Source organism: Rhopalosiphum padi, chromosome 3 (genome assembly GCF_020882245.1).
Source record: "Rhopalosiphum padi isolate XX-2018 chromosome 3, ASM2088224v1, whole genome shotgun sequence".
Classification (NCBI taxonomy): Eukaryota; Metazoa; Arthropoda; class Insecta; order Hemiptera; family Aphididae; genus Rhopalosiphum; species Rhopalosiphum padi.
The window spans coordinates 41,365,990-41,379,269 of record NC_083599.1 but is presented as its reverse complement, the minus strand read 5'-3'; the positions used below and the strand labels follow the sequence as shown (position 1 = coordinate 41,379,269).

At 25.1% G+C, this 13,280-nt stretch overlaps 2 protein-coding genes across 3 annotated transcripts; both read right to left on the bottom strand.

The window, feature by feature from the left end:
* Window positions 1–146: 146 nt before the first annotated feature.
* Window positions 147–3,733, bottom strand: LOC132924601 (transmembrane emp24 domain-containing protein bai-like). Of its 2 annotated transcripts, none has more exons than XM_060989008.1 (6): window positions 3,558–3,733; window positions 3,098–3,315; window positions 1,828–1,948; window positions 1,548–1,618; window positions 899–1,025; window positions 147–829 (listed from the first exon to the last, which is right to left on the bottom strand). In XM_060989008.1, the coding sequence occupies exons 2-6, from the start codon at window positions 3,281–3,283 to the stop codon at window positions 708–710; spliced, it is 627 nt and encodes a 208-aa protein (XP_060844991.1). In that variant the 5' UTR covers window positions 3,284–3,315; window positions 3,558–3,733; the 3' UTR covers window positions 147–707. The 2 variants fall into 2 exon arrangements, with proteins under 2 accessions (XP_060844991.1, XP_060844992.1); XM_060989009.1 differs by lacking the exon at window positions 3,558–3,733 and adding an exon at window positions 3,376–3,535.
* Window positions 3,734–5,690: 1,957 nt separating this feature from the next.
* LOC132927525 (uncharacterized) lies at window positions 5,691–7,316 on the bottom strand. Its single transcript, XM_060992070.1, has 2 exons — window positions 7,034–7,316; window positions 5,691–6,937 (listed from the first exon to the last, which is right to left on the bottom strand). Exon 2 carries the CDS (start codon window positions 6,804–6,806, stop codon window positions 6,102–6,104), a length of 705 nt encoding a protein of 234 aa, XP_060848053.1. The 5' UTR covers window positions 6,807–6,937; window positions 7,034–7,316; the 3' UTR covers window positions 5,691–6,101.
* Between the last annotated feature and the right edge of the window lie 5,964 nt (window positions 7,317–13,280).

Genomic DNA, 13,280 nt, shown 5'->3' with positions numbered 1-13,280 from the left:
AAATAACTAACACTTAACAACCATATAAACATTAACAACATAATGAGGATGGAAGTTAGAATAAAATTATATTTCTAGAATCTTGAAATCATATCAATTACTAATTTTTAATTATGTTCATAATTTTATCTCAATTATCTGACAAATTAATAAATTAAAAACATGTATTTTGTTTAAACATAACAGTAGATAGAACAAGTTTGTTGATAAAATATACTAATTTAAATGATAACATATAAAACAGTAAATTTACTTTTAATATTGTAGAAAAAGACTAGAAATACAAATTCAATGAAACTTATTAAATATTTAGGTTTTATCTTACTAAAGTTATAGGTGGGACTAGTTAGGTTCATTCCATAGTTATGTCCAATTTTGGTATAGCTCATACTTAGACTTATTAGTTATTAGTTATAGTAAACATCAATAAACAGTTTCATAAATTACAAAATTAGTGTATAATAGTTTTAAAAAATATTGACAAATCAAAATTTAATACTAAACTAAAATTAGATTAGGAATAATGAGATTTGGACAGAACTATGAATTGACTCAAAATCCTGAAATCATTGATTACAGTGTATGGTATAACTATTTATAATGATTATGATAATATAATAAACATATTTAAAATTGCTATTCTTGTGCAAACATTATGACAGTCAAATTTATTATTATTTTTTTATTTTTTTAGAAGTCTTCAAATCTTATTCAATCAATTTTTTTGCTTTGAAGTAGCTCCTTAAATACCATACTTGCCAAGTTGCTAAAACAATTAAGCAAATCATACTGAACAAACTGAAATAGAAAACTCTCGTATTTGTAGACTCTGAAATAAATAAAATTATAAATTTAAAAAGATATATTTTATACCCTATGTGTATCAATAACAAAATACCATTTGTGTTTCGCATTTCATCAGCACGCATTTTCATATCCTTGAATTCTAGTACAATAGCTTCTGAAAAGTCTTCAAGTCGTTTTAGATCCATCTCAAGAGGTTTCAATTTAAAAGCTTCAGCAACCTATCATCACCATTAAAAAAATAAAAATAATTATAAACATTGCATTCATAAAAGAATAATATATTATATCAGTCATTAGTAACAACTTATTATTTATTATATAAAATTAAAGGGCTATATTTTAATGTTCTTTATGTAAATTTAATTTTTGATCAATTAGTGTAAAATTGTGAACACGTAATCTTAAGACTCCAGACAGGTTGTAGGCAGCTATTTTCATCTTAGGACTAAGCTCTAAATAATTAATCTTGGGGAGTTTATTTTCACTTGAAACAATTGAATATTTTTTAGGTTTGTCATTGATTGCAAAAATAAAATAGTTAATTTTTTATGTTGTATTATTTACTTAGTAAATTTCATGGAAACATGATGAAACATGATGTAAATACAATGAATTTCAACCTAAATTCACCAAAACTATGCAATATAACAGTCATGAAATTAACAGTAAAAAATAAATATTAAAAAGGCCACAATATTATCTTGAGAATTCAAATAAAAGATAAATAAAGACAAACTTGCCCCTTCATAATTTTTAGCTTCTACTCCTGTTTTTATATCCACGAAAACTTCTTGTACAGCACCTTGATGATCTGCAAATTAAAAGACATTAGGTATTACATTATATTATTATATTTGTTAATTTATTAATTGTTTATACAGCATAAACAGCTTATACATAATAATTAAATGCCCAGTGTAAGAAGTTATAACTTACATTCATCTAATATATGTATATATATAAATATATATTTTAATTTAATTAATTGTATCATTTATCTAATTTTTTTTTAATACTTACTATTTAAAGCTTTTGAAATAAAACATATTTCAAATATATCATAATTTTCCACACTAAAAGTAAACTTTCCAGAACTTATATCTTCTTTTTGTGACAAAATATGATTTTTTGAATCTTTGACCTATGAATAATATAAATATTTATGTTAATCAAACAGAAGTAATAAAAAAAAGATCAGAAGTTTGATTTGCAACAAATTTATAGCTTCAATTTTTTTTTATAAAGTTTATGATAAAATAAAAAAAAAGAATATTATTTAATATTTATAGGTAATAATCATTCTGGTTATATCGACTACCTCGTGTAAGGGATCTGATGACAAATAATAAAATTATGAATCTATTTATAATTTTACATTTTTATCTTGTAATTTATATTATCAATTTAATTTAGTTTTGTTCAATTTACTATCCACATATTTTGTCATTAGATCATTAACCATAAATATCGATAATTTATTTATCAGTCAGTCGACAGCCTTTTATTAGATGCCTTTTATTCATAATTATTATCTAAGCTAGAGATGGGCTACTCAATGCTACTAGAGGACCAATTTTTTGAAAGTGAAAATCTAGTGGGTCAGAGAACATACTAACATAGAAAGCAAAAACAAAAAAAAAGGTCAATAAAATTTACAATTTACATTTATAGTTTAATACTAGATAAGAATTCATATCTACATTTTACAATAAAAACTATGTCCGTTTTATAAATATAATAAAATAGAATACAAAAAAGTCCTAACATTTTATATTTTTTATAAAGTAATTTGAAATGTAGCATGGGCCATCGGGCCAGTTAAAAATGATACAAAGGCCACCAGTTGCCCATCCTTGATCTATACCAATAGCATCTAGCTGACAATATATTTTTTTTTTTTGGAAACATGAATTATTTTAATTTGCCAATCGTCAGAAAAGGAAGCTGTCCAACTTCTTCAAAAACACGAAGTGTTACAAAGTGTACGAATTATAAATTATAAATTATTTTTACTACCTAATACCCTAATACCTCTGTAATAACTTAATTTTAATTAAATGTCAACAATATAATACGAATATCTATATAATTTTTTATTTAAATATTTCAGTAGTCGAGATAACCTGGTGTGTACCTGAGGTAATCAAGATAATCCAGGAATACTAAAAATTACTCTATTACTTTTGCAGTTAAATAGGTACTAATTGTTGCTACAGAAAAATGTTTATGCAAACTTGAATAATTCTTCGAAGGGTAGGTAGTAGAAAATTTAAAATTTAATTATACTTACAACATAATCTACTTGTTGGTTGTCAACCTGAGATACTTCATATACACCCTTGACCAATATATTTTCCCTGAGTTCTTCTCTGAGACACTTTCGACTATTGGGTTGCATATGCCATCTTATACAGCTCCCGATTGAGAGTAAAGATAAATAAATCATCAACAAGGTCAATTGTACTATCGAGTTCATTGTAACAAATTAATGTTTGAAATACGTGATATCTATAAATTACACGAAAATGTTAGCGAAGATATTACACACATATGTAGGATCAGTCAAACATTTATAAAACTGGAATAAGCAAATTTTTATTTTAGATACTTATGCCGGCACTAAGTACTAGAATTAAATGATAAATTGAATTCCAGCATGAACCATCAAAGGATAGTTTGTAATTTATGTATATTAAATACACAGAAATTAAGCAAACACTACAGACATAAAGATATTATAATGAACAAACCTTAGATAATAAATGGATTATAGATTATCTATGTCCTATAGAACAGACTTCTATTATTTGTTTGTTGGCATAAATATTATATTATGTACAAATAGTAATTACTGTTATATTTTGTATGAGAAGCGTATTATAAATTTTGTATAACGTGTATATAGATAACATTAATACAGCGGCAACGATAAACTGAAGTTGTAAGCAATCACACAATTTTGACGGAACTTAGATACCCTTTCGTGTTATCGCTTAGCGATAAGACACTAACCACAACAAAATTTAACTAGTAAAAAATAAAAATCGAAAATTTAAAATATTTGATATAACTATGGTGATGTACTATTTTTCGTAGGACAGTACTCATTTTTGACTATGTCCTAGTGTCCTTAACAATAGTGATAAGTACATGACATTGTACTCTTTTTAAAAAAAAATTATTATGGGCTAATACGTGTTTATGTGTTTTTATTGTTTTTTATAATTTGATTATTAATTTATATTTTAAGGTTTGATCTAAAGCAAAGTTCTTATTGGTTGGTAGCACGATTTAAGATATACTAAATCGTATATATTTAAATTTTATACTTGGTATTTTTACCTTTAAATTCTTCAATATCAAAGTATTTTCATCATAAAGACACACACTAAATGACATTATAATTTCAAATAATTGGTTTTTATAATTGATAATAATAATAAAATAAATAGAATAATCAGATAAAAAAAAAAAACAATTTTTATAGAAAAATGACCTATGGAAATATGGGTAAAACGGGTAGAATAGTATACGCATTGGGCAATTACGACAGAGGAGAAGCTAAGTTTAAAAATGCACTTTTTTTAAAATTTTTATATCTGGTCACCATAGATATAACACATGCTATTCATACTAGTAAACTAGTAAATAGTAATGCTACTAAACTAATTAGTAACTATTGTGAATATTGTGTTATAAACATGATGTTTTGTTGTATTGACTTCATGATTTCATATTTTATTATAACTACCAAATAGTAGTAATTTCTAAGAGCACAGTAAAATTGATATTCAATAAATATAAAGCAATATTTTAGTGCTATATTTTTTACAAATATAAATATAATATATATATTATATAATCATACTTAAATATAATTCAAACTTTTATTTGTTGGCTTGTTGTCGCACAACAATTTAAAATATAAAGTAAATATATGTCGCGTATGTTGTAAAATATCAATAAATAATAATGTTCAAACGCCAAGGCTAATTATCAAGTAGCATGTAATGTGTAAATCATTACATTTTATAACTTTTCAATATGTATTTGTTATTCATGACTTCATAAGTTATAACTGTAAACCTTTAATTGTTAACCAATATGCATTAGGATTTAGGGTACCAAATAATTTAAAATATTGCTATCTTACCATTCTAAACAGAATTGAACGGCTATAGATCACATACCTTTACAGTGTTTTGCTCCACAGCACATATTTTAACAACTATCAACTATGAACTAATACTAATTGTTAATTGTGTTATAGAATTGTCAAAATATTTGGTTGATTCAATAAATTACACATATTATTTAGTCACGGGCTGGTGTAAAAAATTGTTCATTGAAACAAGATTTTAATATAATTTTGGATATTATTTAATAATTATGACGACACGAAACAAAGTTCATTTTTCTAATGCCAGGCATATAATTTACTAACACTTAATGCGGAATACCAGTGTAGGAATAAAATAAATTAGTGTCCAAACAAGAATAAAAATTTATCATAGAAAGTTAATTGTTAAAAGTTTTTATACCATTCAATATTCATGATCATTCAAAATGTCAGAATTGTCATTTTTTTGCAACTGATAGTAAAGTAAAAATCAAGATGTTTAATATTAATCAATTATGAAAACTGATGAGTGACAATTATGCAATAATTAAAAATGTAATCATGAGCTACATTCACAATCCTGAATGATCATTTATGGGAATAGATTACTTTTGATTGAAGTAGTAAACTAGTAACACTATTTTTAATAACCTTTTTTAAGTTTCAAAAATAAATGAATAAATGTTAGTTTAATTTTACGACCTTGTATTATTTTTTACAATAATCTCTGTTTTGATACAAATGGAATAAAATGAAAACTAAATGCATTTCATATACAAGTTTATATTTTAAATAAGCTTTTGATTTTATTTCTATTTAATTAATATAGTATAAAGAACATTTATAGCGATCAAACATAACATTATTTATGGCTGGTTTATACTTTTAGTACAAAAAATTAGAAATTAATATGTAATTCTTAAAAACCTTTTAACAATTATTAATAATAAATAATAATGTACCTGTAAAATGAATATTACAAAAGAAGTTTATTTAGTATTAAACATCAATTTGAGTTTTCATCTTTACAACAATTTTATTTGGTAACAATAAGTACACAAAGATAAAAAAATATATAAGAAATTAAAAAATACATATTATACTCAATAATCAGGCTTGTTTACTTATAATATACATGTTTAAACTGTAAATATATTTAACAATAAAACAATTTTTATTTTGTGGTAAGTTCTCTTGTATAGGGATGAGGTAGCAGTGATGTAATTCCATTTATAATAGCTATTGGCTTACGTTGAACACATACTTTGTGAGACCAAGTACTACATAATAGAGCCAACTTACCATAAATAGTTTGAGCCATCTCGTCTGTTTCAATATTATTTTCACATATATAAACGGTATCAAAATAAAATGTCGGCGAACAGAAAATATTAAAAGTTTTTTTGTCTAGTGGTTCAATAATCGGTAAACAGTCATCTCTGTTATAGGTCATGATAATTCTAAAAATACAATCTTTGTGAAGATTCCTTAATTTTCCAATATATTTTAATAAAGGGCCAAAATCATATGCAGCAGCTTCTTCATGTTTATCATTTTGAATTAATATAGATGACAATTTTTCGATTACAACATTAATATTTGTTGTAAAATCCATAACTAGATTAAATGAGTGTGGGGTTAATAAACAAATACCAAAAGAATTATTTTGGAATCGATTCTTTTGTAATGCAAAAAATCTGTAAGCCCTTCTAATTATTGCCACGCTAGACATTGGATCTATATTAGTAGGACTGAAATCAATGTCCATTTTAGACAATGCATAAGTATCTATAACAAACAATATTTTCTCTTCTGGTAGCTTTTTAAACTCTATGGGTGTTTTGGTCGTATTTTTTGAAAGAGCACTGGCATACGACATCGTAAAAACAAATAAACAATATATTTGAATTTACCAACGGAAACTTTTCACTTATCTTTTAAGTCCAATTTTAATTAATTTTGGAATGTTTATGTGTCCAAGAGTCCTCGTTGAATAACATTGATAAAATCCTAGAAAAAAATTTTGTTTGTATTAGTATATTATGTCATTATGAATCACGACATAAATTGTAATATCAAATTGTTTTTATATTATAAACAGCATACCTATATAATTTTCAATAGTTCAATTAAAATTATCATTTGAGTCGATGACTAAATATAGTAGGTAACAAATGTCGTTCACAATAAAAAAATATACAATTAGCAAATATTGTAGACGAAAAAAAGTAGAAAAAGCTAAGACAATAATCAATAATATTGTAGACTTTTTGGTTTATTTGTATTTAATATTATCCAATGTTGAATGTCAATGGACTAGGAACGAATGTAAAATATTAAATAATATAAATAATTTAAAATTCACAATATAACTTATTAGTTATTAGTTAATGGTAATTGGTATATCACAGAAAACAAAATAATATTATTGTAAAAAAATTATTATCACGATGTATTTTGTGGTTACCATGGTGGATTGATATCAAGTTGTAGCTATCAATAATCCACCTGTGGTTACATTGTATGTTCGTGGTTAACTAGGTATAACCATGATTTTATACAGTGCCATTTATGACTGCAAAAGAGCCGCCAAACCATTGGGATGTGGATGTCAATAATATAAGAATAATAATAATAATATATGGTGCAGGACGTTTTGGAGTTTGTTATAAATTATAACCGTTTTCCAAATGATGAAGTTAAAAATATTTGTACTAAACATTTTTTTATTCTAATCTATAAACAAGGTGATCAAAGGAAAGTTGCGTAATACACCCAAAAGGCTATCAACTACAGTAGTACGTATCGTATAAATGCTATTATTGTTATGGTCGAACTGCATGACACTGCCCGTTATCTGATATATATATATATATATCTCGATATTTCACACGAAATTCATCTACAAGACTACAAAACATGCACATATATACAATTACAATTTAATTGTAATTGTATTACAATTTATAAAGTTTATTTTATGATATATTTATGTCGTTATTAAAGTAGGTATCTAATGCTTAATTTACTTTATTATAATGTATACATTTTTTGATCAATTAATTTAACGCTAAATAAAAATATAATAATTTATTAATATAAATAAATAATAAAATTAATGGTACAATTTGCAGTAAATTATACAAGATAAAAATAAATAAATAAATACAGTAGGTAAAATTATTATTGTTTACATATTGGTAAGTAAATTGATGTTTTACCTTTTGGATTACAAGCGAAAAGCAATGAATATATTGATTTTAATATTATTTGTATTTTCTTGTATCGATAAAAATGTAATGCTCAGAAAGCTTCAAAATGTACTACAACCAGGGCCGGCGTCACGCTGATGGTAAGGTGACTCAGGCGATCGACTAGGGCGCCATTTTCAGGGGGGCGCCGAAATTGCTTTTTACAATTTTCAAACTTTTGTCAGTAATATTTTTTTTTTAATATAAAATACCTAACTAAAACTTTGTACTGAAATATTGATAATTACTATTTATGGTCATTTTGTTTAGCCATATATTAAAATAATATAAGCATAACCGTACTAACGTAGAATATACTGCGACTGAAATTTAACTGAAAATTACAAAAATTCATAAATTATTTTGTATTTAAAAATGTAAGGGTTCCTTATAAAAGGTTTTTTATAGAAACCTTAAATTCTTAAAAATACATACCAATAATAGGATTCAATTTTTTTGTATACACATTTTAATTTCAAATTTATTGTAAGAAATTGAACAATTTTTTATTATAATATTGAAATTCAAAAAAATATTATTCATGTAGTGATTAAAAACTTAGCCATTCATTATTAGTCCATTAGTATTTAACAAACACAAATAACAATACAATTTTTTAAATATTTTGTTTAATATTTATTTTATACTATTTTATACGGCAGCTACATGACTATATCTTTACTGATATACACGTTAATAACATTGGGTAATACATAAAATAATAATAATAATTATATATTTATATAATTTAATTATTATAAAATATGATCACAGATCAGGTAAATTGGTCTTTGTGATCAATTGTCGTTCTGTAAGTTATAACATTATTGTAGTTGATTGTCGCCTAGCGTAGTGAATTACTTACGATAAATTGCCGTACTTATATCGTTGATTTTTATTTTAATGTCATCGCCTTATAATATATATAATATATAGGTTTATTATAATATATGTATATATACATATATTATATTTTATAGCTATCCAGAAATAATTAATTTTACATTTCTCGTTATACAACTATGAAATATTTCTGTAAGTAGGTATACCTATTTTAATAAAATTTATTTTTCTTTTTTAAATAGGTATACACGAACATTTGTCATTCCATTTATAAATGTATAATTTACCAAAAACCTATAATTAATTAATTAATTATACATATATTTTAAATTTTATATACCTAGTTAGAATGAAAATAAAACAATATATATATATATTATATATATATATATATAAATTATATTATGATATTATTTTATGAATTTATCATAGTCGTAAGTTAATTTATTTCAGTACTATATCTATTTCAATGTCTGAACTCTGTTCTCCGTTTTCCAAGTTAATAATACAATCACTTGCATAAGGATTGACTTCATATTCAATTTCTGGTAGAAATTGTGGCTCATTATCACATTTTTTCTGCAAATTCTTCTACGAGTTTTTCAAAATAATCTTGCCGGGCAAGTGGTAGATTCACAGTTCACACAGTTATTAAATATTAATATCAATGATTAAAGCTGCAACTTATGAATTATTATTTATTAATTAATAAATAATTATCATCAATATTTGTATATAAAAAAAATATGTATATAATTTAAATGTATAAAAATGTATTCCTGACTTCAAACACTAATTGTAAATTAAAACTTTTATGTATTACAACACATAAGACTAATTATGCTCCGGAGGGACTTGTAATCGATTTATATAATTTTAACTCTTTAATGAGCCTTCTTATAATTATAGATAAATATATTATTCGATTCTATTCATAAATTCTATTTTATTATTTTCATTATTTTGTATATTACATAATTAATTTTACTATTGAAATTCATAATTTTTATTAGGTATGGGTACTTACAAGTTACAACTGTGCATTAGCCTGTTTAAATATATATGGCACACCACACTACTCCTCACTACAAGATGGGGTGGTCATCACTCTGCCATCACAGAAGCCGTGTGGCTAATTATAAATTATGCCGGATACTGCTTGGCGCCTCCATAGTATGTGAACACTTGATCGTGGTATATATATATATGAATCAATGTCCCTACAACATTCACTAGTGATAGCATTTTTTGAACTAAGTCACTCAGCCACTCCGTGATTTTATATTTTAGAAATTTACTGACAGACGTTTTGTACAGTAGTCGATGTCGGCCTACAATTTTTATACTCTTTTAATTTCTTAAGTAGTGTATTCCCAATAGAACTGTACCGAGCCATTTTCCACCCTGAGGCAGAATTCTAGTAATGCGCTACCTGGGTGTTGGGGGTGACACATTTATAGTTCTTAATAAATTAATAAGAGTCGGAAATATCTGGAAATTACTAATTAGGTTTCCAGCAAAATAAGAAATACAATTTTTAGCCACAAGTATGTAATTCTCAACATTATATCTACAAATCGGCGAAAAACACCCCCTAGCATCTTCAAAACGCCTTACTTCCTCACTCTAGTTACGGCTCTGAGTTCCAACCATAACACCTAAACGTTCTCTATATCGACGAACGTTCGAAATTCGAAATATTCTATAAATCCATACAATATAAAGATACAAATATATCCACTTATTATTATTACTACATTCATTATTAATTATTATCTCGACGATTCTACATAATATACAATAAATATAATATATAAACAATATATATGGTGGTCATGCATAGCCGGTCGCATAGGCATGCGCAGACATGATTTCGGGGGTACCTACAATTTTTTCTGGCCCTTTTCTTAATTTGGACCCTCTCTTAACAAGACATGTACATATTTTAATTAATTATAATGCCTGAATAAACATTACTTAAATTATATCACATATTAATCAGTAGTATTACTAGTACCAAGTTACATAATATTTCATTAGATAGTTGGATCTAAAATCTATTTTCAAGATAATTGCAATATATTTTATTTATTATTTTTACTTTTGTAGTCAATAACATCTAGCTGTTATAATCATAATAAGTTTTACCACACAAATTTAAAATATTTTAAGTTGTATTATTTTTTATCTCAAAATATAATTTTTTACAACATATTTTAGAAAAAATATCATTTTTATTCTAGTAACATTAGTTAAAATACGGACCCATATATATGCTATAGGACTTAAATTTTAGGGCCTCAATTACATGTCGGGGGTGCCCAGGCACACCCGGAACCCCCCGTGCGCACGCCTATGTGGTCATGATGTATTATTAGTTGTTAGGTAAAAGTACGAATACCAATTACCAGTGAAACGTGACACCTATGATTATTCTATATTATTATTATTGCAAAAATTGAAATTATTATTATAGGCAACAACTAGCAATAATAGTGTATTTTTATTTTGACTTTAATCAGCGACGGGTCTAGACATTTTTGTAAAGGGGAGATATTTTTATAATTTCGGTAAATTATATACTAAATTAGTATACCTATGAATATGAGTAAAATATATGAATAAAGTTTCCACACCAATTGTTCGGCTATTATATAAGTATATTTATTTAGTTTTTAAATCATATTTATGTAATATGTATAAATATTAAATAAAAACCTCTTTCTTGGATCCACCGCCCACCACCGACTTTAAATCTTTAATATAAATCATAATAAATAATCAATCAATAAAGTAAAAAGGTACCTATGTGGTAAAACTTTTTCATTATTTCTTATTTAATAAATAACATTGTTGATAAAAAAAAAAAAATACACAATTTAACTTTTGTCTTTTGATATGAAAAAGGTTTGATAGTAGATTGATGTTCAGGTGTCAGGTCTATTGGAAAATGAAATTAGTATATTCGTTTATTCCAAAATAATATATGTACTAATGTATTATCAAAACTCGAGTTATCACTTTGAAACAAGTCATCTTAGGTAAAGAAAATTTTTGGGAATCAGAAATTATTCCAGATAATAAATTTTATTATCAAGCGGTATTGCAACTCTCTTTGACTAATTGAAAAAATGTTTCAGTTATACAAATTACAAATCGTTATAAAGACCGATCTAAAATAGTATTGACAGTATTGTGTAACTCGAAATGTTACAGTAGCCAATGCGCCAATTCCTGCACACATAAATAATAAATATATACCTGATAGCCGATAGGTATATAAAATATTCATTTATCTCTCTATTAAATAACACACGAATGATGGCTACATTACTGCAGTCTGCAGATATAAGCCTATAGGTCCCATAATTGTTTACTGTAGCATCGTGAATGACGTTTATCTAATACAACTACCTAGTAGCTTTAAAAATTTATCTTGAATTAAAAATTAAGAATTTTTTGAATGAATGTATAATTATATTTATCATAGTATTTGTTTTGTATAATTGTATTAAATTATTAATGATGATTGATGACCTATGTCATATAACAATTATTCTAAATATTAGTATACAATTTTAAATTTTATATTATGTTATAGGAGGTAAGGAGGGTTATTGTTTAAATACTTAGCTTAGGGTTTTAAATATATTTACCACGGTACTGCCTAATTGGTTTATATAACAAAATTCCCTTCGTCCTACACAGTCCTTGTAACCTTACTTTTTGGATGACCCTCATACGTTGAAAAGAATCTATTTTACTTTGTTACTTATTTTATATTTAATCTATTTATTATAAAATTTAAGGATAAGGATAAATTTTACCTAGAGTTCACTACTACATCAGGCATTTATGATATTTTAATATTTAAACAATTTATAAACATCTTAAAATTTATAAAAAAAAAGTCAAATTCAATTTTAATATATGTTCACGAAAACACCGTTCATTTTATAATTTAATATATTATTATAAAATCAATAGTAATATTATGACGACCACACACATGTGTATACAATGTCATCATTGACATTTCATTATCGTAGTTTTTTTTACATCAAGCAAGTATGAATAGCAACATATTTTTATGATCGGTCCTAAGTCTAAATTTGGAAAAATAATGTGAAATAATTTTTTTCGATTGTATCGTGTTTTTTTAAGTAGAAATGTTAAAAATTGGCAATCCTGTTACACCGATTTATTCATTTATTATTTAATAATATGAAATTAAATTAACTTTTAACTTATTTGCTCGT